Source organism: Ascidiella aspersa, chromosome 2 (genome assembly GCF_963924565.1).
Source record: "Ascidiella aspersa chromosome 2, kaAscAspe10.2, whole genome shotgun sequence".
Lineage (NCBI taxonomy): Eukaryota > Metazoa > Chordata > Ascidiacea > Phlebobranchia > Ascidiidae > Ascidiella > Ascidiella aspersa.
The window spans coordinates 38,542,579-38,570,072 of NC_139448.1; the positions used below are offsets into that span (position 1 = coordinate 38,542,579).

At 32.4% G+C, this 27,494-nt stretch overlaps 3 protein-coding genes across 4 annotated transcripts; 2 read left to right on the plus strand and 1 right to left on the minus strand.

Annotated features, from left to right (window-relative positions):
* On the plus strand, positions 1 to 7,566 carry LOC146165649 (cytosolic acyl coenzyme A thioester hydrolase-like). The gene is made up of 9 exons (XM_083381142.1): positions 1 to 160; positions 1,215 to 1,332; positions 2,241 to 2,397; positions 2,794 to 3,015; positions 4,027 to 4,145; positions 4,431 to 4,521; positions 5,469 to 5,566; positions 6,370 to 6,471; positions 6,981 to 7,566. Exons 1-9 carry the CDS (start codon positions 102 to 104, stop codon positions 7,074 to 7,076), a joined length of 1,062 nt encoding a protein of 353 aa, XP_083237268.1. The 5' UTR covers positions 1 to 101; the 3' UTR covers positions 7,077 to 7,566.
* A 2,564-nt stretch (positions 7,567 to 10,130) lies between these two features.
* LOC146165650 (uncharacterized) lies at positions 10,131 to 15,171 on the minus strand. Its single transcript, XM_083381965.1, has 4 exons — positions 15,041 to 15,171; positions 14,128 to 14,316; positions 13,230 to 13,355; positions 10,131 to 11,997 (listed from the first exon to the last, which is right to left on the minus strand). Exons 1-4 carry the CDS (start codon positions 15,110 to 15,112, stop codon positions 11,881 to 11,883), a joined length of 504 nt encoding a protein of 167 aa, XP_083238091.1. The 5' UTR covers positions 15,113 to 15,171; the 3' UTR covers positions 10,131 to 11,880.
* Positions 15,172 to 17,981: 2,810 nt separating this feature from the next.
* LOC146165651 (chondroitin sulfate synthase 3-like) lies at positions 17,982 to 26,872 on the plus strand. Of its 2 annotated transcripts, XM_083382183.1 has the most exons (11): positions 17,982 to 18,140; positions 18,415 to 18,429; positions 19,394 to 19,433; positions 19,538 to 19,630; positions 21,315 to 21,493; positions 22,363 to 22,460; positions 23,079 to 23,216; positions 23,990 to 24,253; positions 24,638 to 24,763; positions 25,827 to 25,990; positions 26,377 to 26,872. In XM_083382183.1, the coding sequence occupies exons 1-11, from the start codon at positions 17,996 to 17,998 to the stop codon at positions 26,612 to 26,614; spliced, it is 1,500 nt and encodes a 499-aa protein (XP_083238309.1). In that variant the 5' UTR covers positions 17,982 to 17,995; the 3' UTR covers positions 26,615 to 26,872. The 2 variants fall into 2 exon arrangements, with proteins under 2 accessions (XP_083238309.1, XP_083238310.1); XM_083382184.1 differs by lacking the exon at positions 18,415 to 18,429.
* Positions 26,873 to 27,494: the final 622 nt, after the last annotated feature.

Consider the following 27,494-nt stretch of genomic DNA (forward strand, 5'->3'; position numbering starts at 1 on the left):
TCAGATCTTTACAAATTAACTTATCTGTAATCTGTTCTTAAAAGTGTCCAGTCGTAATTTAATTGTTTCGTTTCAACGTGAATTTTTGTCTGTTTTAAAGAATGTCGTCAGTGGATTCAACTTCCTATTCGAATAATGCACATGCTACAATGCTGTGTCGGTAAGTATGACATTTTGGGTTAAACTTTCACTTTGTAAAGTTTAATAAGAGGTACATATGGTATTTGACCAACGATATGGAACTGTAAATTGTTTTCTGTGGTATACCGTTTATCAGTGTTGTAATGACTTAAGTCAACTTAAGTCGCTGTTTTTAAATGACTTGACTTGACTTAAGTCTTTCAGACAAATGACTTGACTTGACTTAAGTCATTTGGATAAATGACTCGGGTTAAAATGAAGCGTTTTTTTCAAGTATTTTTTATAAAATTGAGCTATTTTATCCAAATTTTAGCTCATAAAACAAATTGCTTGCAATATGTTGCGTTTTTTCTTATTTTTTAGTTCAGTTATTGCTCATAATCATACAAATTTAAAAATTTTTATAGCTTAAAATTTTAGTTTTTTGACAAAGGCTGGACTTGAAGTTGACTTGCTCTAATTATGACTTGACAGGGACTTGACTTGCGCAACCGATGACTTGGACTGGGACTTGACTTGTTATTTATTCAAAAACACTTGACTTGAACTTAAGTTGTTTTACAAATGACTTGACTGGGACTTAAGTCAATTTAAAATGACTTGTTTACAACACTGCCGTTTATATTATATTTTCTGACACCTACTTGGTACTTTCTTACCTAATTACAAATACTTTGGTTGAGGCATTAATACAAGGTTACACATTTAATGTTTGGTTATAACTCGAAGTATATGATATTCCCCTCATTGAGAATTCTTGGTCAATATTTTTTGGGTTTAATGAATTATTAAATAGATTATTTTTTTTTCCTATAAATTATAAATTTAGTGTAATTTTAAACTGTAGTTCAAGTTTTAAGCGGCCAAATGTATTTCAACGCAATTTTCATCAAAATGAATGAGAAAAAAACCTTCATAGTTAGGTCATACCTTCCAATCTGGCTGTATTCACAGATTTAAATTATTGTTTTTCTATTAAATTAAAAAAATCGTTGGAATGTTTTACTATTCCTTATAGCTAGCTCTGTATTAACAAAATAACAACCAAATAATTTGCTTGATTTACTTTTTAGTTTGATGCACCCAGATGATGCAAACAACTCGGGTAACGTTCATGGAGGAACTATCCTTAAAATGATTGAAGAAGCGGGATTGATCATAAGCACAAGGCACTGTAATCAAGGAGCAACAGTATGTGAAACAAATTAAAAACTAACTTGAATTTTTGTTTAATAAATTTCATTTTTGATTTTTTGCTTGATATTAGCCTATTTAATGCTTATATATGCAGTCAAAGAGCTAAAATATTTGAAAAAATCAAAAGCTGACTTAAGTTTTATTTGAAGTTTTTTTATTTATTCAGTCTTTTGTTCATTTAATTTCATTTTTTACTCAAAATAAGGTTATCTAATGTATTTGTATGTAATCAAAGTTACAGAAAACTGATTGACTATATAATAGTGTTTATTGATTTTTGAAGCTTGAAGCCCAATTACCCAGACAACATGTTATTCTTATTGTGATGTTGTCAGTAAATCAATTTAACAAATGGCCCAGTTGTAATTCAAAATAATATGATAAACATAAGGAGAATTTCCTATATATACAAGGGGTACACGCCTTGGATTCAGTTTTTTGGTCAATCTAAAAAAGAGAAAAATCATGCTCTTTGTACAAGGACCGCAAAATACTTGTAGTTGCATAATCTAACTATCCCGTAAGTCACATTAAATAAATAGATCGCAGATTTTAAAGTTACCAAGCCCTGACCTAGAGTATTTTGGAAATGCATCGCTGAAACACGGAAACATTGATACACAGGTGTGTACAACTGCAATCTGGCCTGTTAGAAGTCGTACTAAATCGTTAATGGCCCAAATATCATGGTACACTGGGTGATTAATCAGTCACAGTTTGGCCGGGGGCCGTGTGTTCGAACCTCAACGCAGGCTAGTTGTTTTTTAGCCTGCTCTGCTTGCAATATAATCCTTAATTAATAAATGATTTTGTTTAGCTTTTCTGTAGGTTAATGTTGTACATGTCACACATGTTAATTTGTCTCTTGTTGCTTGTATACAACCCATATATTCTATGTTTAGGATGAATGTCTGTGCGTTCTTGCACGAGTTGAGAAAACAGATTTTCTTCTTCCAATGTACGTTGGTGAAGTTGCTCACCTCAGTGCGGTGATCACGTTTTGCTCGCTACATTCCCTTGAGGTGCAAGTTACTGTACAGGGAGAGAACATATTGACAGGTGATGACAAATATTGCATACCCTTTAATTATTATTTTAAGTCAGTATTGTAATGACTCAAGTCCAAGTCGAAAAATCTTTACAGGTAACTTTAAACATTATTGCGGTGCATGCTTTTGTTAATTGTTTATTATTTTTGACACAATTTAGACCTGGAAGTAAATTAACAGCAGTGTGTACGCCAAAGTTGTCCATGGGCTAAGACTTACTGGTTGATAATAGTAAACACTTTTAATTTAAACAAAGTAACATTTTGTAGGTAAAAATACAAAAAATAAGCAAATGAAAAATGTTAATCTTTCAGTCTTTAGGTTTATTATTCTAAAATTATTAATGTTTTATTACTGTTAACCAGACACCTTGAAACTGAAAAAAAATTACTCTTTTAAATTCTAGGTAACAAGCGATTAACGAACAGAGCCACCTTGTGGTACGTCCCATGTCTGTTTGACGGACGGATCGGAACCGTCCCGCCGATGAGCTACCCGAATGCCGAGGCAGAAGCGCAAGGAAAAGTTCGTTACGAGAGACAAAAGGAACATCGTAAACACGTTGACGTTAACTCACCGAGCATGAAAGATGGATGGGCTTTGTCCAAAGAAATTCCACACACTCAATGTAAGAACAGGAGACCTGAAAGTTAAAAAATAATAGAAAGCTCTTTTAACAGGCGAGGCTTGACTAAACTACCTTTGAGCAACTAAAGCAATTTATCAAACAAATTGTCTTACCAACGGTGACTTAAAACTTTCGTAATCCGCAATCCTTATAAATGTATAATAAAAAAATGAGACTTAGCGGATAATGAGTTCAAAAAAAAAATATGTTCTATTCATACAGCGCAACGCCTATGATTTGACGTCATAAAAATGGCCAAATTATTTATATTTTTTATTAAAAGACCACAAATGATGTGGTTTGCTGGTGCTTTAGAGCTCAGTTCACTAAAATCAGTGACAAAATTTAACTTGCAATATTCACAATCATAAAAAAAAAAATTATTTGTAAAAAAAGTTTACTTGTAGGTGTTTCCTTCAGATGTTACTTAGTTTTAGTTAGAAAGGATGCTGATATTTAAAAGCAGTTTACCATTCTATCATCAACCAATTCCAAGACTGCAGCTTTGAAAGAGGCCATTTTCGGGTTTTGAAGTTTCAAATTTGTTTTATGAATACAAAACAGTTATTAAATAAACCTTGATTTTTAAATTTATTTTTTCTGAAAACCTTAAAAAGTGCAATATGTGTTTTATAAAATTTAAATCGCTATTAGCATTTCTTTGTTATTTAATGTAGTAAATTAATATAACATTACAGGAGTTTCTATCCAAATATCACCCAAATAAATTTAACTCAAAAAAAATTCCAAAAATTGTTTACTCAATATACAAAACTGCATTAAACAAACCTTTTTTACGTCATGAAAGTAAAAATCAGCCATCATTTGTTTTAGTTTCAATATTTTTATACAAAGTTAAATCTGGATACACAGATGCCTTCAGAAGGCTAACCGAAACATGTTTATCATTGGCCAAAGTACGACTCCAGAAGGGCTTGATCACAGAATACAAATTGTGTATATGTACGTTTTAGTTGCCGTTAACCCTAAGTATTGCTATTTATTTTCCAGCATCTGAACTTCACACGGTTGAGAATGCTTCATCTGCTCTCATCCATTTGGTTGGGGTTCGTGATTGTGGGGCTCATGGGAAGGTCACCGGGGGTGTGACGATGAAACTTATGGATGAGGTATTGAAGTATTTAGTACTAAATATAAAGAAAAGCTATTTTAAAACTAGGAATGACCAAAATAAAAAAAAATAAAAATTTTTTGTATTTATAACATTCAGTTACTTCTAAGGTTAGATTGTCATGGTTAACCTCATTAAAAAAATATTTTTTCTGGTTGAACTTATAGAAATATTATCCTTACAGATCAGTTAAAATGTGAGCATTACGAATAGTTGTTAGTCATGTATATGATTTTCGTATTTAAAACTTTTAAACCTTAATTTAAAATTGATTTGATTTTAGGTTGCTGGAATTTGTGCAGTGCGTCATTGTCATAGCAACGTGGTGACTGCTTCGATGGATGCAACGGACTTTCATCGGAGAATGAACAGGGGTAATTCAGGACTTTCTTGCAACATTTATTAAAATTTATAAATTTATGCATTCTTCAAGTTGGGGGTTTGGTGACCAGTAAGAAATGTTCAAAAATCCCTATCTAAGTATGTAAAGTGCTATATTTTTGAGAGACCATTGTGGAATTTTAAGAAACGATCACAAAAGACTTGCCATAAAAAGTGCCTTAAACAATATCTTTATTTTCTTCACAGATTTACCATACAAATTGATTTTAGATTAGGCCATTATTAAAATTGGGGTTCTTGTAAAAATTGGCAGAAATAAATTACTCGCGTCACTTTAAGGGGTTTGAACTTTTACCACACACACAAGTGTCGTTCTCATTTAAGTTGATAAACATGATGTTGCTACCAGGCATATTATATACTGAAAAGAAGCTCTTCTGGTTCTTATTATTTTATCCGGCGTTTCGGCAACCAATATAGGATGCATTCATCAGGGAATGTAACAACACAACACAAAGTAAAACTTCACAAAAAAGATAAAATTCCCTACCACTGTTAAAAATAAAAAGCGATAGGAACGACGGTGCACAATTTATTTGTTATATTCTAACACCTGTCTGTAGGGAGATGGAAATAAGACATCCGTTTTTATATTTATGGTATCCGGCCGCTGGTGGAAATGCCAGGATTCACGAAACGTTTATGATAGTCACCTTCTTTCGCAACAACTGAGTCATCAAAAAAATTAATATTGTGATGAAATTTGCATGCGTGCTGCGCCGAAGCTGATGATTTATTTTGCGAGGTGTCGTTACATTCCCTGATAAAGGCATCCTACATAGGTAGCCGAAACGCTGGGTAAAATAATTATGTATAGGAAGAACTTTTTTTTTTCAGTATACCATCTATGTTGATATTTACAACTGACAAAACTTTTTATATCAGTGTTAAGCATTAATATATTTTTTACCTTTTTTAGGTTCCCTTCTTCACATTAAAAGCCGTCCGATATTCACAAGCGCCAAATCACTTATGATCCAAGTTGTTGTAATCGTAGAGGAGAGAGCTAAAAAAGATGTGAGTAAAATGTTGACAGATATTACAGCAAAAACATCACTTGTCGAAAAAAAATGACAATGGATTCTATTTATCACAATCACTATTTTAAACAATATTTTTTGCTTGGAAGTTTGTTTTTGTTTGAGTTATAGAGATATAAAAAAATATAGAGTCAAGTTTAATATGATTTGTGAACTCATTTGTACATCTCTTAACCTTCAAATAAACATCTGTTTTGACATAATAGTGTTCATAGTGACAATATTTAAATTAATACACAACTTTAAGGTTGTTTAAATCAATATAAAGTATGACACTTTGGTATATAAGAATAAGAAAAGCACACTTTTAAAAAAATATACCATGTGATTGTTTAAACATAAATACATCATTACTGTTTTACAATATTAACACATTTCCAAAACAATTTAAATCAGTAATCTACATTGTTTTTACCAGATTGTCCTGTAAACATGACTATATCCTGTGAACACTTGTTACAAGCTAACATGTTCACAATAAAACTCAATGTTTAAAAACTCGGCTAAAGCCAGAATCAGACAGTTTATTACGGAAATATATATTTCGCCTATACTGGCATCGTAAATTCCTATAAGTAAAGTAAAATATATAAAACACAGCAAAAGAATAATAAAATAGAAAACCTGTTGCCAATGGTTTTGGATTTCATTCAGATCAATACAAACTGTTTTGCTATATTCCACATCTTCACAACAAAACGGAAATGTACCTGGCTTTCAACAAATGACTTGTAAGCACAAATATATCCTGCATACCTGTTACACAATATTGTATTACAGGATGGAACCATTGAGATGTCCATGTATTGCGCATGCAGCGCCTTTTTCACTTTTGTATCTTTAACTAAGGAAGGTAGAACACAAGCAATTCCTCCACTAAAGGTAAGAAATACATTAAACAGTGGTAGCAGACTCTCCTGCTGTATATGTAAACTGTTACTTATAGCAGTGTTTCTCAACCTTTTTAGCTTACGGACCGGTCAAATTTCAAAACAAATTTTGCAGACCAAATTCTTGTTTCGTATAAGATGATCTTATGACTGTTAATAAAAACAGATATAAAACATAAAATATTTACTTAAATTTCACAGAATTCATTTATAAAAATGTCAATAAAGTAATTAAAAAGTAAAATATGAATATATAAAATAAGATTGCATGTTAAAATATAAACTACCTGCAAATGTCAGAAGCAAAAGCAGCTTAACTACTTTTTTGGCTTGCTTTTTGTACAGAAACTGACGATGCCTATATATAAGGCAAAATATAAATTTCTGTAAAATTTATTGGATAAATTTTATGTTTTACCTGTTTTTGTAAACAGTCTTGTCATCAACTAAGACTTGATTCATTTTCTGACTTGTTTACAACAGTTATATTTTTTTTGCCAGGTTATAAGCGACGATGATCAATCTCGTTTTGAAGAAGGTAGACAAAGATACTTGGCACAAAAAGCACTCAGGAGGCCAACGCAATCTGCCATGTAAAGCATTTATATCGCTGTAGTTGCCCATAATGTGTGTTTTTGCAAATAAAATTTTATTAGGCTAAATTTTATGCGTCATGGCAGTTTGTTGTTTATTTTTAACACTGAAGTTACTAAAAGTACCTCAAAGAAATAGTATTTTTAACAATAGTTTGTTTGTTAGGAAATTTCATTGTATACAAGCAATTAATAACCTTTGTATGCCTTTTAACCCAATTGTATTGTTTAGTTTATCAACATTATTTAAGTCAAGTTTGTAAAAGACACATGCAATATAGCAGTCGTCTTATTTTATCCACACACTTTATTTTTCATGTGTTATGCTGTAGATGTATTTATTTATATTAAGGTTGCCATTTTGTTGCGTTAGTCTAAATCTAAATTGTTCATTCCAACAGCAATACATTTTATTTTGTGTTTTTAGCAAACCTTTTGTGTACACTATAAAGTCTAATTGTGTTAATAGGACCACATTACAACACTAAATACGCTTAAATAAGTATTTCATGTGTAGGTTATGTGTTTAAAACTATTTGCTATTGTGTTAGCCATGGCATTGATGCTGCCCTGTTTTCAAATTATTTCCCAAACACGTCAAGTAATGCAATTTTTTTGGAAATTTAAATCTATCTTACATTTCTGCAATGCAGCAAATGATTAACTGATTCTAGCAGATTGGAAAGTATAAGCAGTAATATACAATCTGGTGCAATATTTTTTTCGTCCGTAAAGTTTTAGCTACCTGATGTTTATCAAACACAATAACAAATTGTTTTATAGGGTATTTTCACGTTTTATAGGGTATTTTATTGTTTTGTATTTCCAAATTTCCTCATCATAAAAAAGCAATTTAAAGTAAGCTTAGTTTTTATTTGTAATTTAGAACACTGTTAGTAGCATGAAAATTAGTACATGCAACTTGTGTTAAATATTTGGTTGGGGAGAAATTTATCCTGAATTTATGCTTAGCTTTTAAACAACAAATATCACCTTCAGCTTAAACAGCGCTTTGTGATTTGTTTGACTAATTTTCTGCTGAGTTTTGTACAAAACAATGTCGATGAAACGACTTTTATCTTTATGCTTGTGCAAATACTCATGTTATCTGTGGACAAAAATGAATGTTATAAATCATTATATGAATCAGAAGTTGTATGCAATAGTTAATATAAATTTGACATGTAGTGTATATTTATTTTTATGCAACGCATCTTCATTGTTAATTCCTGTTATTTACTGTATAATTACTTTTCTGTATGTTAAGCTGCTTGCCTAGTAATGCTTTTTCTTATACATTTAATGTTAAATTCTTGTTGGAAAATCTATCTATTAGAATTACAAATCAATTTTGTCATTTACATCTTGCTACTCTTACAAAATCTCATGCTGTAGATTTATCACAAACTGCATAAAGTTTCACAAGTATAAAACATTGCATAAATAAAATTTGACGGTATTTTTCATTATTGTGTAGATTTTATAGTTGGACTAACCCATTGCTCACTAAACTTAGACTTTTTATGCAGGCAACATATTCACGCCATAAAGATAAAGCTCAGTTTTTATATTGTGGGATACAATTCAACACTAAAATTTAATTAGAATTAAACTGAACAATTCAACAATTTATCGTAGCTTGCTACAGTTTTTGATAAATAATTATTTATAACTCATTAAGTTAATAAAGTTGAACAGAAAATATTTTTTTAGGAATGCAATTGTTGGACCTAACAGATATTCAACCCATTAAAAAAATGTCTAGTAAATTCTAATCTAGACTAGCATTTTTTCTGCTTTTGTTAGCGTAAAACAAGATACGTTTAGCGTTTGTGAGTCTTTTAATGCAATGCAAAATAAGAACAATCCATATTTTATGTGAAAATACAACACCTCAAAAATGATGGAACACTGAAAGTAATAGCACACCCAAATAAGGTTGAAAAAACTCCCAATCTAAAAAAAGGTTAAAATTGTGTATTTTAAATTCAAGGCAGTGCAGTTTAAACACAATTTACGGCAAAGTTTTAAAATAAGGTGACATTAGAAAGTCTGCCTGGGTTGAGATGGAACTTTAAAAAATTGACTATTTAATCTATTACTTGATTGTAGCACATGCAAAAAAACAAATTATGACTCTTGTATGCAACCTTTTAAAGAGGTTTAAAGGTAAAAATACAAGCAGGGAAAAGGAATATAGATTTTAAGGAACAACTTTTGGTTTAGTTCTTAGTACAGACCTAAATAAAATAACTGGCACATTTAGCATCACTAAAGCTTTAAAATGTAAAATGTAACATGCATGTTTTTGACACAGATAACAAATATGGTTCAAAATATCAGCCCAAATAGTTTAACACATGGATGCTGTTTCAGGAAATAAAGAACTTAATGTTGAAGAACAAATATAGATTATATGAAATGCGTTTGAATCTATGTAAACCGATAACAAATTGCAATATTAAACATCACAAAATGATGTTTGCAACTGATGAACCAAAATGTAACGTCTAACCAAATTTTAAACATAGTAACAACATCAATAGATAGAAATCGCTCTTCTGGTGTAAACGAAATATAAACTGACGTTTCGGCAGCGGATACCAGTTGACCCCATCAGGGAGGTCAGCTGGTATCTTCTAACGTGAATTTATACTTCGTTTACACCAGAAGAGCGATTTCTATCTATTAATATGTTACCTGGTGTAACAACATAATCACTACTAATGAAAACAAGGAGGTATAATGTTTCTGCTGTTGTCACCGTACAATAGGGCTTCCCAAACTGGGGTCAAGACCCTGTGAGGGTCATACAGCGAGTTTGTGGGTGGACAACTATATATCAATTTCACAAATGCTTAAATCTATATAAATTGTACTTTTTTGAATTATGAAATGTGAATTTCTGATCGTTTGCACAACACATTCACCAACTGAGATGCATAATAATATAAGAAATGCTTGCAGTAATATACAACGAGAAAATTATGTTTGATACTCTAAAATTGCCCCCAAAGAGTTTAAGTAATAAATTAAGTGTTAGAAACAAGCTGATGCGTATTTAGGCTTTTGTATTACAATGGTTAAAACATGAAGTACAAGAGATGGCAAAATGGCAAGCGCACATCAACCAGTTTGTATTCTGTCCGTGTTTCATATAACTATTAATCCCAACATATAGTTGCTGCCCATCTGCCTAAACAGTTTGGGAAGTCCAGGTTTGGAACCGGAAACAAGTTGCTTAAACAGGTTACCGAACGTTTTGTAATTGGGCCGGGGTTTCACAGAATCGACGCCAAATATGGTGGGTTTTTGTCAGGAAGCAATAAATCAGTAGTACACCAAAACATCCAGATAACGCTGCCTGCTTAAGCACAGCTAAACAATAACTGACAAATATTAAATTAGTGAAATCTGTTATTAGGGAAAGCAATTTTTTGTAACAATATTAACACTCTGTGTGAAATTACGTTAATCTGATAAAAGCTAAACAAAATAGTTTTATTTTGTTAAGCACCATGTATTACAGAAGTTTACTCAGTGTCATGGTTTTTCAATTTTAAAATGTTTTGAAATCTTGACTCACTACAACCAAAATTTAAAAACAGCTAGATCAATATTTCTAAACAGTTTCCAATTTTGACATTTTGACATAAACCCAAACAAACTGATATTCCGTTTACTAAGTTCTGTACTTAGTTTAATCTTTATCATTGATGTGCAACCAGAATCGTTTGTTAGATTCAGACAGATTCTGTTATTCCAAAGAAAATTATGATTAAATTTTAAAGGTTATATTTTAATGCTTTTTTGTGTTAACAAAAATAACATTAGCAATATAACTATTTAAATTTTGACATTCGTTTGCAAATTAATGGATCATTTTGTGTTGCAGTTTATACTTTATTATTTTGGTCATTTGAATCTATATACCAAAAAGTTTGAGAACCACTGCTCTATAAATTCAATATTTCTTAATTGGAAGACAAAATAATAAAATTAGAAGTGTGTAAGAAGTTGTGTGCTATAAAGTATAAAGCAAAGCAATAAAACCTGATACATAAAAATTATAAAAGATTGCAATTGCGTGTAAGAAAAATTTACAGAAGACCTTATGCCAACTAAATGATTTCCTAATTGAATATATCGTATTTTTTCATGTAGCAGCTAAAACAAAGGGCAAAATAAACGAAATCATAGCAGATAAGTTTTTATCAAGTGAATAAATGATAATGAACATGTGAGTAATATATAACCTTTACCATCGATATATTTGGTAAATAATGGCGTAGGAAATAAATTTAAGATAAATAGTGCAGCATATTGGACACTGGAAAAACACAATAGGCAATAGTGAGGCACAAAAAGTGATTTAAAGCACTAATGCTATTTGTATGTTAAATAGGAACTTGGTAAAAAAACTGCAATGCAAACAACAGTTTAAACACTATGTTTAGATCTCCAATAATATCAAATTAGAGCCAATACCTAATATCAGCTCATTAAAGATGTATACTACTAGGTCGTGTGCCAACCTGATACCAATCTTACAATAGGTGTTTTAACACAGTGAAGTTTAAAGCAGCATTTTCTACCGGAGAATATATATTTGTTTCAAAATACAATGATAAAAGCCTGAGGGATAAACTTCAATAACATGTTTAAAAAGCACTTTGTACAATACAATTCTAACTATTTTGTTTTTGTTAGACATTAAGTATTGTCATAATTGGAAATGTGTGGTGTTTTCAGCTAGAAAAATTGGCGGCCAAATAAGTACCCGACGCCTCGTAACACCGACAAACTGTTTAGGCTGACGGAACCGTTTCGTCCTGATGTTGCTGTTTTGCACTTTTTGGTTCCGCTCCACGAAAAATGATGAGAGCGTAAGCCAGAAAGGAGAACATTGTGACAACAGAGAACACCTGAGAAATGAAAAAGTGGCGCTAGATTACTATTAACCATCACCGCAAATTTTAAAATAAAATAACATAAAAAATTTAAATTTGCGAAAAACAGTATTTCTAAATAATGTGACCATATAAAATTACTTAAACAAACTTCTGCACTTTGCTCTGGTTTAGAGTAATGCTCATTAAGTGTGATTTAAACTTTGTGTACTACATCTGTTGGCATGGCAACAATGTTAGCATGAAGTATTTCGCTTAGTTCAAATAAATTGTTCAGGTGGCAAAAGCCTATATAAAATACCATAAAAATTACTCTGGTGTTCTGGTTTTAAACTACTGATTAAGTGTGATTTAAACTTTGTGTACTACTGGTGGTTGACAGACTTAATGAATACACACAGGGAAAGAAAAGTACAGTAAAGTGGAACATCAAATTAAATAAAAATTTCCAATATTTTGCAACAACAGGAAACTGCCAAACATTTACTCAACAAATGCAGACAAAAACAGTGGCGTTAAACACAAAACGACCCTTCTGGCAAACAGTTTACTATTGTCTTTTAATCGAAAATCTATGGATACATATCTTAAACCAGTACAGGGAAAAACATATATATTTCAAAAAGGGATATGGGACATTATATATTTATTATAATAAAGACCTCTAACAAGTAATAAAACACAAACAAATAAAAGAAATTGACAGCTTGGTTAAAAAAAACTGAAAAGCACTAGCAGCTAAAAGTGACAGACATTTTTTATGAACTAATAAAGGAAGTGCGGTTATTTCTTTCACAACAAATGTTCACTAATAAAAAGTGTGCTGCATAGTTTGCAAGTTGCAATAGAAGTAAAAGAAGTATTTTAAAAACACTGGTTTAAAATGTATTTTGACCACTTGTCAAATGTATAATAAACCAGGGTTGCTGCACAAATTTATAACAAAAAACTCAAAGACAAAGACTTTTCAGATAAATTTGTAGGTGTTTAAAATACTCAAAATCTGATTGCTCATCGTTTTTTAAATATAATTAAAAAACAGAAGTATAAATGCCATATTCAATACAATGAAAAAGGTTTTGAAATTAAATTTTAATGGCACTTTTAAACATATAACTGAGGCTGAAAATAAAATAAATTGTAAAAAGCTTGACATAAAATAAACTAAAGATTCAAAAACTTTAAGGCAACCCTGTAAACACCATTTACAATTTAAAGTGATTTATATTTAACTTGAAAAAACTTACAGCACACGCGATGAAGAGATTCTTGTAGCTGTGTGGTACAACATTTGCAAAAGTAGCTGCCATTGAAGCTGAGATGCACATGCTGATGAAATACAAGATCCCACAACCTACCGCATACCCCATTTCCTGACGAAAATAAACATGTTTTAACACTCTAGACTTAACATGTACAAATTAGAGATCAACAGATATAACATTATTCAAAGTAATATATATATTGACAATTAGGCATGCCTAATACTTGACATTGTATTGCGATACTAATGACTAAGGTGGTTATTTTTTAACTTGTCAAAATTGTCAAAATTTACACGTTCGGTCAAAGTTTGTCAAAATTTTTTCAAGTCAAAATCAAACAAAAATGCACATAAATCGTTTACAAAATTGAAAAAAACTATGGTCAGCTTTTTGAAACTGGTCGTTCAGTTTTGTGAAATTTAGTGTTCAATTTTTTAACAATATACAGTATAAAAAATGTGTGAACAACGACGTCTAGGTTATTTAAATCAATGTATTTCTAACAGGTTAAAATTTTGTCAAAATAAATAAGTTTTAGGTCAAAATTTTAATTTTTTAGGTAAAGATTTCTTAGGGTCAAAAAGGTAAAAAAAAATCGCCCTACTACTGACTGATATTTTTGACAAAAAGTGTATCGATTGGATACCAAATAAAGTATTTACTAGGCTTAAACGAATAAAATAAAGGAAACTAATTTGTTAGTAGTGGTTTTTAACAGTTATTAGGACAAAATTTGCATTACCGTTGAAGAGTTTGGTTATCTCCAGTAATCTTTTGAAAGGTCTAGAAATGGTAGGATTTTTGCCCAAAAATTTAAGTATATCGTATAAATAATACAAATTTATCACACATCCCTAATTTTAGTTGCAAAATTACTTACAAGAAGCTTCCACGGGAGTCTGTCAATGCATGCGCTGTTGTAGATTTGACAAAAGTAAATAAACCCGCTAATAAAAAGGGTGATACAGCAGGTTGACGATGTAAAGTGGACAAAGGCCATTGTTCCCGCTCCCGCGACCCCCCAATAACCCGACGCCGAGCACAGAATTAACACAAGGAGACTCAATGCCTGAAAACAAAATAATAATATTAATATTACAAGAATTTTCTTGATAATGAATCTCAAAGCCAAAAAGTTCGAGTAAATTGACATCAACTTGATAGGACGTTAACTGAAGAGGATGCAAGTTCATATTGAAACATCTTTTTTAAGATGATGCCAATTTACCCGCCCTTTTTGGCTTTAAGATTCATTATTAGACTTTTCACCATAAACAGCTTGTAACACAAATCCAATATATGTAAATACCATTTGCATATTTATGGTAATTTTTAAGGCAACAAATAAAAATCCAATTATTTAAAAAGTTTAAAATAGTTTTTTTAACATTTATTATAAACTTTTCACTAATTTTTGAAAACAATAGGTCATTAAATACGAACCATATGGGAAAAAGCTAAGACTATTTTTGGCGGTGGACAACAATCCTATCACTTGTTTTAAAGTAACAAAAAAAGTTTTTAAAATGAAATTGCAAGGAAGAAATAAATATGGGAGATAAAGACAACAATAATACTTCACCTTCCTAAATCTAAACTTGTACCCTAAACAAATAATGTTAGCCATGTAAACGCCCGGGCAAAAACGTAGTAGGATTCTAGACCAGCGCCCTTTTTTTAAATTATCATATTATTAAATAAAATCGACATGCTAGTAAACTAGAATGTTATCTAGTTTTAAAAAAAGCAAAATCATTCAATAACTATTTGAACTTAAAACATCGTTATCTTACAAATTGCAAAATTTTGAAAAGCCCATCTCTAGATGTGAAAAAAGTCCCATCTTGTCCAACAGAACCTGCCATCGCAATTGTATTTACAGCTAAAAGTCTATCAGACTATTTCCAAATCAGAAGGCGCATATCATTCTGTAATATAAGTATATATAGGTAATAGCAAACAAAATGAGAATTATAGTAATAACTAAGGTAAATGTTACCAGCACTGAATGTTTTTAACTACACCTTTGACCATCCAACATACTAATTAAAGTCACTACTTATTTAGTGTCTATAAATTTGCAGGATTCGCGTAAATTTAGATCTCATGTTGATACTGGGCTCAATACAAAACACCAGCAGCTACACAGCACAAAGAAATACAAAGCAAAATACACATATTTACAAAACCTTATCTTTGGAGATTTACAGAATAAAAATAATAGGAAATTGTTGAAACAAAATAGGAAATTGTTGAAAACTACTACGAAGGTTCTTGCAACGTAAAATTACGACAAATTAAGTTGCGCTAAGATAAAAACACATCATAAACCAAAAACTACTACAGTACGTGCCTTCGTTAGACGATACTACACATGAATAAAATTAACATAACTGCCGAAATGTAGTAGAAATCTACAGTGGCGTAAATGCAAATGATTTTGTACCATTGCAAACAAACCACAAACACAAACAGTAAACTACTACAGTATGCGAAAACGATGGGCTACTACGCTTGAATGATATTACCTTTGCGCAAAAAAATAACCAAAGTTGTAATTCAAATAGAATCGACCATTGCTCCAAATTTAAAAAATAATGTGCTGTCCACCCGGCATGGTTGACCCTTAAATTGCCGCCCCTCCCCCGCGTTCGAAACTGAAACTGCCGGTGGAACCTATGACGTAATCGGTTAAAAATGTTGACATCATCGTGTAAAAATGCGCAGAGCGAACATTTCTCCTAAATTTCCTCGGATTTTGGAAAATGCTTATTACTATTAAATTCGGATTATTGACTGTAATTAGTTAACAATCCCATAATTTTATAGCTAACCCTTGTTTAGATGTTTTTAACCCCCGATCCGTTAGAAATTAATGCATTTCCAAGCAAAAAGGTCTACGACAATTAGGTCTTTTAACACACAATCTCATTCTGTGCGAAGTTATTTATTAATTGTGCGGACTTCATTACTAGTTTTAGCTGTCAACCATATTTAATGGCGCGATAAATATAATTTTAGTGAAACGTTAGACTCCCTGTTAACTTTATTTGACCCATCAGCGGTTTAAAATTCAACCCAACAAGTTATAACCAAGCTGCGAAAACCGTAGGTTCGGCCTATGTAAACATACGCGCTATATCTCTTCCCTATGGCGGTATACACCGGCAAAACCGCACTAGCAACCAATGCCCTGTACTATTAGTTGCGCCTACCCAACGATTCATAACGAGCTTGTGTTCTTAGTAGCAGGTACTGTGTGATGTACACCGTTCAATTTGTTAATGTGCAAGCCATAACAGGAAATGCTCAGACGTTTAATCACTCATTATAAATAGGCCTGTTACGTTTATTAGCGAATGCTTGCCTTTAAGTGTTTTGATTGTGTATTGTTACCAGCTAAGCTTATTTAGTTAGGTAATCTGGCGGAAAATTAATAGTCATTTACCGCGTAGTAATGACTTTAGTCCATGAAACTTAAGCACGTTAATAACTGTTTTAAAATAACTTGGCTACAGGGTTAAAATGAAGTGTTTTTATTACGCATTTTTTTTATAAAATTAGGTTATTCATCTAAGTCAAGGGTCTCAAACTCAAATTGCTCTGAGGGCCAAATGAGGACGTGTAAAATGCCCAAGGGCCGCAATTTACAATAAATAAGAACACAATAAAATATAAACACGTGTAGGCTGATTTTAGGCTATAGTTATTTGTTCTGGCTACTTTACTGGCAGCGTTTATCAAGGACAGGGATATCGATATTGGGCTTTAAATTGTCAGCAGAAACAAATCTTAGAGTTGCCTGCAGATGTGGACTGCCTAATATTGGCAAAGAAACTTCTTTGTTTGCAAAGTGCTGGTTTAACTTTATATTTTTTTACTTCGCCCTGGTAAGCATATTATTTATCGCGGTGCATTGTTTCAAAGTGCAAACCCTTGTTATACTTCTTCATAACAGAGATCTTCTGCCGGCTAATAAGGCAATAACTAGTACCTCTGACCGCGGTGACAAAATATAACTCCTCCCACTTATCTTGAAAAACTTTTCCTTCGTCTGTGATTTTTCTCATTTTTGAAGCAAAAGACAAGTGTAATTTAGCTTTTTAAGCTATAGAAATTTATTTCAATACTAGGCTAGAACAATCAAAGCCTACAACTCGACAATGAACAACTGTACAGAGTTGAATAGGCAATGTGACGTAATAGTAGATCTTTTACCGCATAAATGGTAGCGTTTGAAAGTGATATGACTGAAGTTTGGTAAGTATAGTTTAAGTTTTTTGAAGCAATTTTAGAGTGAATTTTAACTTTTAAATCTGATGAAAAAAGATATGTAGCACTTAAATATTGTTAAATACTTGGAAATCCAAAATTTTTACACGGGCCGCACAAATATTCTCGCGGGCCGCATGCGGCCCGCGGGCCGCGTGTTTGAGACCCTTGATCTAAGTTTTGCAAGTAAAACAATTTGCTTGCTATATGTTGCATTTTGTGTTATTTTTTATTTAAGTAAATGCTTAAATCGGACGAGTTTGCCAATTTTAATGTAAAAGTTTTTTCACAAAAGACTTGACTGGGACTTGAGTCATTACAAAATGACCAGTTTACCAACCTGCACTAATTCATCAACATAAAAATTGTTTGTGTTTTTTTAATAAATATGAAGGTAAATCGTTTAGTCGGCATTTTATTATATAGTTTGTTTTGACATATTTTATGGTCTTCCAGGGTTAGCATTGTTAACCAATATGCCTAATTTTAACATGAGAAAGGTGTACTTTTTGTCGACGAAACACTCGCACAATTGGCAGTTTATCTTGTCTTTTGCTGTTGGATGGTTTGTACTCGGGAACTTTTGGAATAAAGAAATTGCAAAGGCATTCAACGCTGAAAGTATGTAGTTTGCACAATGGTCACCATTTCTTGTTCTTTACAATCAATCGTAGTTGTACACTGTACAGTTTTTCCTAATTTATTATTTGCTTCTAGTTTTGTGTGCGTGTGCACTATTTAGTATTTGTCAACAAATTACATTTCGTTTTTGTGGAAACAAAATTGCTCACTTGATTACTGAATATAATTTAATATGTATATATTTAAAAAACAAATCCGCCACTGTCTTGTTTTTAATTTGCCTGCAAGTAATTTGCTTCTTAATCTTTTTTAGATGGTTTTTGGGCTGGTAAGTGCAATTGTCTGTAAAAAATCTTTATATTTAATGGACTTGCATGTTCCAACATGTTCTATAAAGGTGGTGAAACTTAGTTGCATGCTGTATTTTTATTATGTTATATATATATGCACCTTTGGATTGCCAAAGTTTTGTTCTGCTGGAAAAATTGTGTTAAACAAACAACATAATATCATAAAACACAACTCAACCCTTAAATAGATTGTTTGTACACCGAAAGCCAGATCACCTTTGTTAATACACATGTTTGTGTGCACATTTTATTGAATGATTGTTTGTATTTAAAATATATCAAAAAATAACATGACAATTTAATGGGAAAGTTGAGTAAATAGACTCATATTTATTTCAATTTAATTATTATAACCATTCTTTTTTTGCGTAAACTGTATCAAAGTATTTTCGGTACGCAACACGATATTTATGTAAAATAGATTGATAGATAGATATTTTTGCATGTTTGTAACATATGTGGATCATATGTAAAGAGGTAATCTAACATCTATATCAGGGGTCGCATACTACGTCCAATGGGCCACATTCGCCCCGCAGAGTTAATTCTACCGACCCATGGCATATTTTCTAATCAAGATAAAGAAGAGTTGAAATGTTTTTTTTAAATACAATTCTAAATTAAATTTTTTGAAACTTTAAACTTAAAAACAGCTTGTAAAAGCTCAAGTTTTTGTTGCGTAGTTATTACTTTTTTTTTCATTTAATGATAATTAATTAATTGAGTAAAGTTTGACAAACTTTTGTTTCTGGCCCACAATTGTAAATCCTAACAGTTTTCTGGCCCACGGTGGTCTGGCCTTGCAGTTATCGGCCCTTTAGGAAAAAAGTTCGATGCCCCCTGGCTTATATATATTACTAATTAAAAATAATGTATGCGCGTATATTTTTTACATGAATAACAACAAAACCTGAATATTTTATACTTATTTTACCTTTTTAGTTCCAAAGGGACTTCCCCCACATTGCTCCTCATGCAGAAGGTAAAATATTTCACAAATTTTCTTTTGTAACGTTATTTGATAAAAAAAAAATATTACTGGCATCTTAATTATGCCAAAAACTGATTTATGTAAATTCCGAATAGGTTGGTTGACGATTGCCTTCCGTGTGGAAATATTCAACAGGATATTTCAACTAAGTTAAGAAGAAATGCTGAAATTTCACAGAGTTACTACAGGTGAGGCCTGTTTAAACCAGTTCTGCGAAGTCACTTTAAAATAACTTAAGTCTGACTGCGGTGTTCCGTCTTAGACTCTGTTTTTCACCAATTTACACAATAAGGTGGATGTTCAGCAATCTAGGGGTGTTTTGTGATTGATACACCCTAAATCTGTGGCAAATATTCCACCATATGACATATGCTATTCCACCATATGACATATGCTATTCCACCATATGACATATGCTATTCCACCATATGACATATGCTATTCCACCTTTTACAAATTTATGGACTCTTCAATTCCAGAATCTGACTCCAGCAAAGTTAACTGTCTCCGTAGAGTCCCTAGGCTTGTCCTGTGAAAACCAGGGCAGGGGAGCCTGTTGGACTGGAAAGAGAAATAAAAAACTCCTAAGTCGATCTATAAACAATCTATATAGGCCTGACTCTACAGCGCTGTATTCCACACATTTATGTAACTAATCAATAATCCATTAAAAGAGGGTAGTTACGTTTTTTTTAAGTTTTAAGTTTTATTTCACAACTTATCATTTAAGTGAAAATGTACGATGTTATTTTTTGTATACAGAAATGTAAAGTTCAAGTGCATTTCTAATAAAACTTAAGGCTACAAACCAAGCACAACTTTCTTATTCAGATTTTATTCAATGAAATAACAGACAGATCTTTGTCATAAAATTATCATAAAGCAACGAAATCCCAATGACTACACCTACAACTAAGCAACAAGCTATATATGGATTCTAGATATATCACCAAGACTATATCACAAAGTACTACTTTCTTTTGTGCAGAATGCAGATCATATTGTTACAAACTGTCTCTAAACACTTTCTTTACATCTTATTGAATAAGCAAACAAAATCACATTGATTACAGCCACAACTGAGCAACAAGTTGTATATGGATTCTACATTACCAAGAATTTTATGCAATTAATCCTGACACTCAAGCCAATGTGTTTTCATGGGCATGCATACAAATACTTTTAAATATGCCGTGTTTATGGCCCTAATAAAAGCAGAAACCTACTAAACAAAACACACATAGGTTACAAATCTTAAAAGCAGGTCGAATTATCGGTGAATTATTTTATTTAGAGATAACAATGATTCTACAACTAAGCAACAAATTAAGCCAGTGGTTCCCAAACTTTTTGGGCTCGCGGCACACTAAAAAGTCTTAACTATTTCACGGCACACTAAAAAGTCTTAACTATTTAGCGGCACTCTTTTAACAGAACAACGATAGAGTAGTTTTACCATCGCCCTTAACACACAACAAACTTATGTAAACGGTTCAAAATTATTAATTTGTAATAAATAGTGCGTATTTAAGTCTAAAATGCTTGCGTGTATGCCTATTGGTAATACAAATACTCTGTTTTCCGAAATTACAAAAATTTTCGCTGTACACTTGATAATCTTTCTAGACACACTAGTGTGCCGCTGCCAACAGTTTGGGAATTACCGAATTAAGTAATACAGATAGATTCTAGATGAAGTGTTACCACGCATTTTTCATCTCAATGCAAATCTGTCTCAGCACAGCTTTTTCATTCAGATCTTATAAGGGACTGAAATTACAATGATTACGCCTACAACTGAGCAACATGTTACATATGGATTCTAGATATATCACCAAGACTATATCACAAAGTACTACTTTTCTTGTGCAGATCATATCGATACAAACCTGTCTCTGCGCTGGAGGATGAGACACATCGGTGGCGATTCTTAACGTCGAAGCACAACTACGAGATGATCAACCAGGAGCCGAGGATCGGGTTGAACGGGATGTGGAGGAAGGAAGTGGAAGACGTCGATCGGATCGCGAGGAGTCACGTTCAAACCCATGGTAAGGAGCATAATGATGCCATGGCAGGTTAATTTCTAAACCAGGTTTTGTATTTTTTAACTTATACCGATAACATATTTTTTTGGTTTTTACAAATTTAATGGTTTTTGCAGCATTAATTGTCAACTGAAGATGTCCAATATTAACCTATTTATTCCAATGATAATAACTGATGTTTTGAATAGAAAGTATCACGATTCTTTACCCAATGACGTTATTACGATTCTCAAACAAACAAAATCGATTAAATTATTAGAGGCAATTTTTTCCACCCGTTCGGCCACAGCTGGCCTTAGAGTTAAGAAGTTTAGTTACCACCAATTTTTAACCTGCTATGTTTTGATATTTTTATTAAAGTTAAATCCGCTGTGTTGACTTGCAAATTAAAGCTGGAGTTATTAAACATAATATAATATAAATTTGGTATCGGATCGGCACCAATGCATCCCGAGTATCAGTAGACTAGCGACACTATCACTTGCAATTAGGCATCGATTCCGATCCGGTATCATTGGACATCCCTAGTTTGAACATTTTTCTGTATTTTTAGACCTATACTGATACCAGTAACAGAATTTTTGTTGCCATTCGATTTTTTATGTACCTACAAGCATGGCACAATGCTGGCGACTTGGTGACTATGCCGGCCGAAGAATCAGCCAAAAAACTAAAGAACTGATTTCCAAACTTATATATATATTTTTTTTTTCTTGCTAATTGGCCGAATTTGGCCCAAAATGCTTGTCACCAAAAGGCTGGCAAGATTCTGCCAGCCTGGTACCTAATATACCACACTTTGCATGTTTTTTATCTTTACATGTTTAATCAAAACAGAAATCAGAAAAAATGACATTTTTGTTAATTCACAGATTCTTTGATGAAAAAGCCGACTGGAAAACTAACTGTGTCAGGAATATTCAGGAAAACTGACCCGTTTCATGGCTTGTCTTACCTTGTTAATATACAGGTACATTTGTACATTTATTAAATTTATGTTTTGCTTAGTTTGAGCCTAAGTGTATTTGCAGCGTGTAAATGTCTGTTCTTTTAAATAGAATTTGATTTATATTTTTTTGTTTCAATCTTTATCAAATCATTAAATTATAATATTTTAGGCAGCGTTCTGATATAAATAAACTGATATAAATAATAATTGTTACTTTAATACTGAGGGCAAGTAAGCATTGCATATTTATGTTACACTCTCCTGTATAGGTTTTAAAAAAGACTACAACCATTATGACATCACTAATGCTATTTGTTGAACTGGAACTTTAGCACAATGCCCCCTTCACTTTGTTCTTGCTTTTCTGAGGGTCTAAATCATTTTAGTGTTATCAACCCTAAAAATAACTCAATGGATTATTATTATTCTCTCTTTTCTAGTTATAAAGTTGTATAACATTCAATCAATTAATGGTAAAAAGCAATTTAAAAAAGTCCACTACTTTTGCTTTTCAGTGTTCAATAGCATATTAATCGAATATCTAAATTATCCCTATGAAGTGTCAAATTACTCCTTTGTGAGTAATTATCCACAGATAAAGAATCACTCCATAGATGATTGTGTTTATTTTTCTTATAGGAGGGTGGAAAGGAAGATTTGAAGAAAAATACAGTTGCTGAAGTGTGGAGACCTTTTAAGGATGGAAAACCAAAGCTAATCGACATCGAACTGGCTACAGGGACTGAAATGATCAACATAATATCACCCCTGTCAAAGGTGATATTAACGTGACTTTAATGCAGGGGTTGGTAAACTGGGGACCGACCCTGGTCCACGGGAACCAAAAACATTTTTAGGGGGCTGCGTTAAAAAAAGTTTAAGGACCGCTGCTTTTTTGGCACTTGGCATAAAATGAAATGTCAAATTATTAGTTTTTGTTTATTTTCGTTAAGTTTGCGTAAATGAAGGAAACTATTTTTTTTAGAGGTCGCTTATTTTGCTTAATTTTTGTAGCGCACCTAAAACATAAAACATCTTAAATTAGTTTCAGGTATATTCAATGCAAAATATTCTTCAGGTGCTAACAAATATACTAATTTTTATAGTTTAATATTTATTCTCCACTTGATTTTTTCCACTGACTACTTGTTGTGCTTAAAATTTTGACATAAATTTAAATCAACCTTTTCATCAGAATTCTCTAACAAAGCTAGCAATTGAAATCAGACACTATCTTAAAAGTTATATATATTTTACCACCAAAGACATTGTCAGTAATTTTTTTTAAATAGAACGAGAATTTGAAGTCGAAAGGATTCTATTTGAATAAGATATACTGATGATGCCTTCGCTCGCGAAATATATATATCTTTTAAGATCTGTTTATTGTGTCTGACCTGAATTGCTAGCTTTGCTAGAGAGTTCTGCTGTTTCTGATCAGGAATTAAGGTCGAGATTTATCTTGCAAGGGTCAAGGTGATTTCTATTATCACATATTCAGTGCAACATTCAACCTTTTTATGTAGTTTCTGATGCATTATTATCTTCAGGTCACAGAGAGATTCAACTTATTTCTGAAGCGCTACGAAGAAAACATTTTGGGTCCTTACGGGTCAAAATCTGGCCCCGTTCGGATGATGTTTGTTATATTTGAGCCACCAGAGGGCGACAAAGTGAAGGGTGATGACTCAGTGTCACACACGATCAGCGTTTTGAACAAGTTTAAAGCGAGAAACCCGCACGCTCTTATAGAGTACATATTCACAAAAGGGGAATTTAACAGAGCGATTGGACTTCACACTGGAGTAATGCAGGTGGGAAAAAAATGAATTATTATTTTCTTGAGTAAATTAAAAAAAATTCCATCACTACTGCCTACTCTACTCTCTGTTTGTATAACTAGCCTGTAATGAGGTTCGAACTCACGACCTCCGGTCATACCGTAGCTATACCAAGTTACAGATGCATAGGGGAACAAGTCGAGAAACAACCATAGCACCGTTGCCTGCTGCATCTTGTTCGTAAAACTAGCCCGTAATAGTGAGGTTCGAACTCATGACCTCGGTCAAAACCGGGACCTTTGCTCTTCTAACTGAGCTGCACAGGCTCAGAAACCTTGCACCGTTGCTTGCTGCGTCTTGTTCGTACAAACAGCCTTACCATCTATACAATCTTTTAACGCTTTGTTTACTTCTTAGTGTAAAGAAGATGAGATTGTTTTGTTTCTCGACGTTGATTTGAAGATCGGCTCGGACTTCCTCAACCGCGTGAGAAGAAACACAATGATGGGACGAAGAGTTATATTTCCGATCATGTATTCACAGGTAAGCCTTTCTATTTATGTTAACCGTCATAAAACATTGAAACGCATTTATATGTTTTTAGGCTGTTTTAGATGAAAACAATTTAATGCTAGATCAGGGATGTCCAACCTGCGGCCCGTCTGAAATTTTTGTGCGGCCCGCTAGTCATTTTCACTCCGTAGTAGTATTTTAAATGTTCAATATTAGCCTATTAAAATGTACCAGTCAGCTTTTAGGGGCGCACTAATAGTATAGTATGGGTAAAAAAATATATATAACACTCTAAAGGCCGTTATAACGCTACAACTCTAAAGGTCAATATTTAATCTTAAAACTTAATAGGTTCTGCGGCCCATTAAATTATTTCATGTGTCAATGCGGCCCACTATACTAAAATGTTGGACATCCCTGTGCTAGATCATAAAAAAAAATAAAATAAAATAAAAAAAAATTTTTTTTGGAAAATTGGAATATTTATCAAATTGTTTTCACAATAAATAACTTGTTTGTTTTATGTTGCGTTATCCAAGTTATGGTTCTTATCGGAAAATTTTCCGTTTTTATCGTTTAATTTTTTTTGTGGCAGTGTTTTGAACTTGGTTAACTAATGACTTGAATTATACTGGGGATCGACTTTATCAAAAAAAGGCTTGAATTGGACTTTCATTTTCGAAATGCCTTGCTTAAATCACTGACACATTTTGCCACAAAGTTTTAAAACCTGGTATTTATGATGTTTTATTTTTGGTTTATAATCAAAACATGTCAAACAAGCCAATTTTTGGTATTTGAAAATAAACAAATTTTAAAAAGTCGTTAAATGTCTTAAAATTTGTTTCCTAGAAATGTGTGTCAACCCTGCAGATATGCAATACTATTTGTATCTTTTTTAATTGTTTTGCTATCTCTAGTTCAATAATTCCTTTCACATTTTTAACTAAGTACATTTACTTTTGAATTAAGTACATTAAATTAGAAAAATATTTGTAAGTAAACCCCTACATTTGTTCAGTAAACCTGGTTGAAGATATTTTAAGTACATTTAATTAAAAAAAACTGTAAATAAACCCCTACATTTGTTCAGTACGATCCAGACGTTATGGATGCAGCCGCTAAAGTCATTCCGACCCTGACGCCGTTAACAGAAGACAAGATGTTGATCAACAAACACACCGGGTTCTGGATTTATTACGCGTATGGAGTGGCCGCAATGTACAAGGCTGACTATCTAAAAGTGGGAGGTTTCAGGTTAAAATTTTACCTGTTTTGCAATTTTTAACAAAATGACCATTTATTTATAGATACTTCACAAGTTTGAATCTAGAGAAACAAAAATAAATGAAAAAGTTACTTTGTTGCTCAATTTGTTTTATATTGTCTTTTTTAAAGTCAAAACTATAAATGTTGAAAGTAAAGGGTTTTTATTAAAATTATAATTTACCCTTTTAATTCATTTCCCCAGACTTGACATCAAAGGTTGGGGAGTTTAAACAAAAATATTTTAAAATGATCTTAAATAAAAAAATAACCTTGACATCAAAGGTTTGTTTTAAGAGTATAATTTAAAGATGTATTTTTAAGCGATTAGCGTAAAATCATCACCTTCTTCTTGACCATTAGTTTTTATTCCCCAGGCTTGACATAAAAGGTTGGGGAGGTGAGGACGTGGACCTCTTCAAGAAGATGGTGGCCGACCCAGACCTGGATGTGATGTCTATGGTGGACCCGGACCTGGTCCACATCTACCACAAAAGGGGGTGTGACGTAAACTTGGCACCCGACCAATATTCCATGTGCATCGGGGCTTGGGCTGAAACCATGGGCTCTAGACTTGAAGTTGGAGCCCTGTATTCCCATAACAGGAAGCAGTAGTTGTACTGGTGTAATTTAAATTATCATGAAGCTCTTTTGCCATTGAAATATTTTAATAAAAATAATATTTTCAATGAAATAACTCGCGACTTTTAGTTGGCGCCCTGTACTCTTATCTTCCCATAATAGAAAGCAGTGACCTTAGTTATTGTGACTTCATGCTGTCTTTATATATTATTTCAATAACTGCCTTGGTAAGGCGAATGTTTTATTGCAAGGTTTCTCTAAAATTTAGAGAAAAATGTGAAAGCAATGCGTGGCTCAATAAATAAAATTTAAGCGTTTTTATGCTGTTGTCTTATTGTGGTTCTTCTTTAAGGTTAGTAAAAACATCAGTGGAAAGAATTTGCGTCGCTCGTTGTACTGAAGCTTAGTATTTATGTCGCCGTCAAAAAAGTTCAAGAAACGCTGAGTTAGAAGGCGTTTCTTATAAAACGATTGAACATAATGGAAAGGCATTATTGATTCGCGCGAAATGCAAAAATTAATTTGGTAAAATATCATTTTTAAATATTCGATGTGAGACTTTCAATTGGCGCCCTGTATTCCCATACTAGGAAGCAGCAGTGGTATTGCTATAATTTATATTATCACGAACTTCTGTGGTTAGGTCTTGGCGTTAAAGTATTTTTAATCAAGCAAATAGTTTAAAGTAAGGGTTGGTAATTCAAGGTTTTGAACTATTTCCAAATTCGGATTCCCACGAATATTAAGAACCTAAATAGTTAACAAATGCTATTTTTATTTTTTTGGGATTACAGAAGTTCAGCAAAAAGCTTTTCAGCATGGTTTACCCAGGGTTTTCAGGATTTTTAGTCTGCAAGCTCTTATTTGTCTTAAAACATTGTCACCCTTTACGTTTTGAAAGAAAAACAAAATG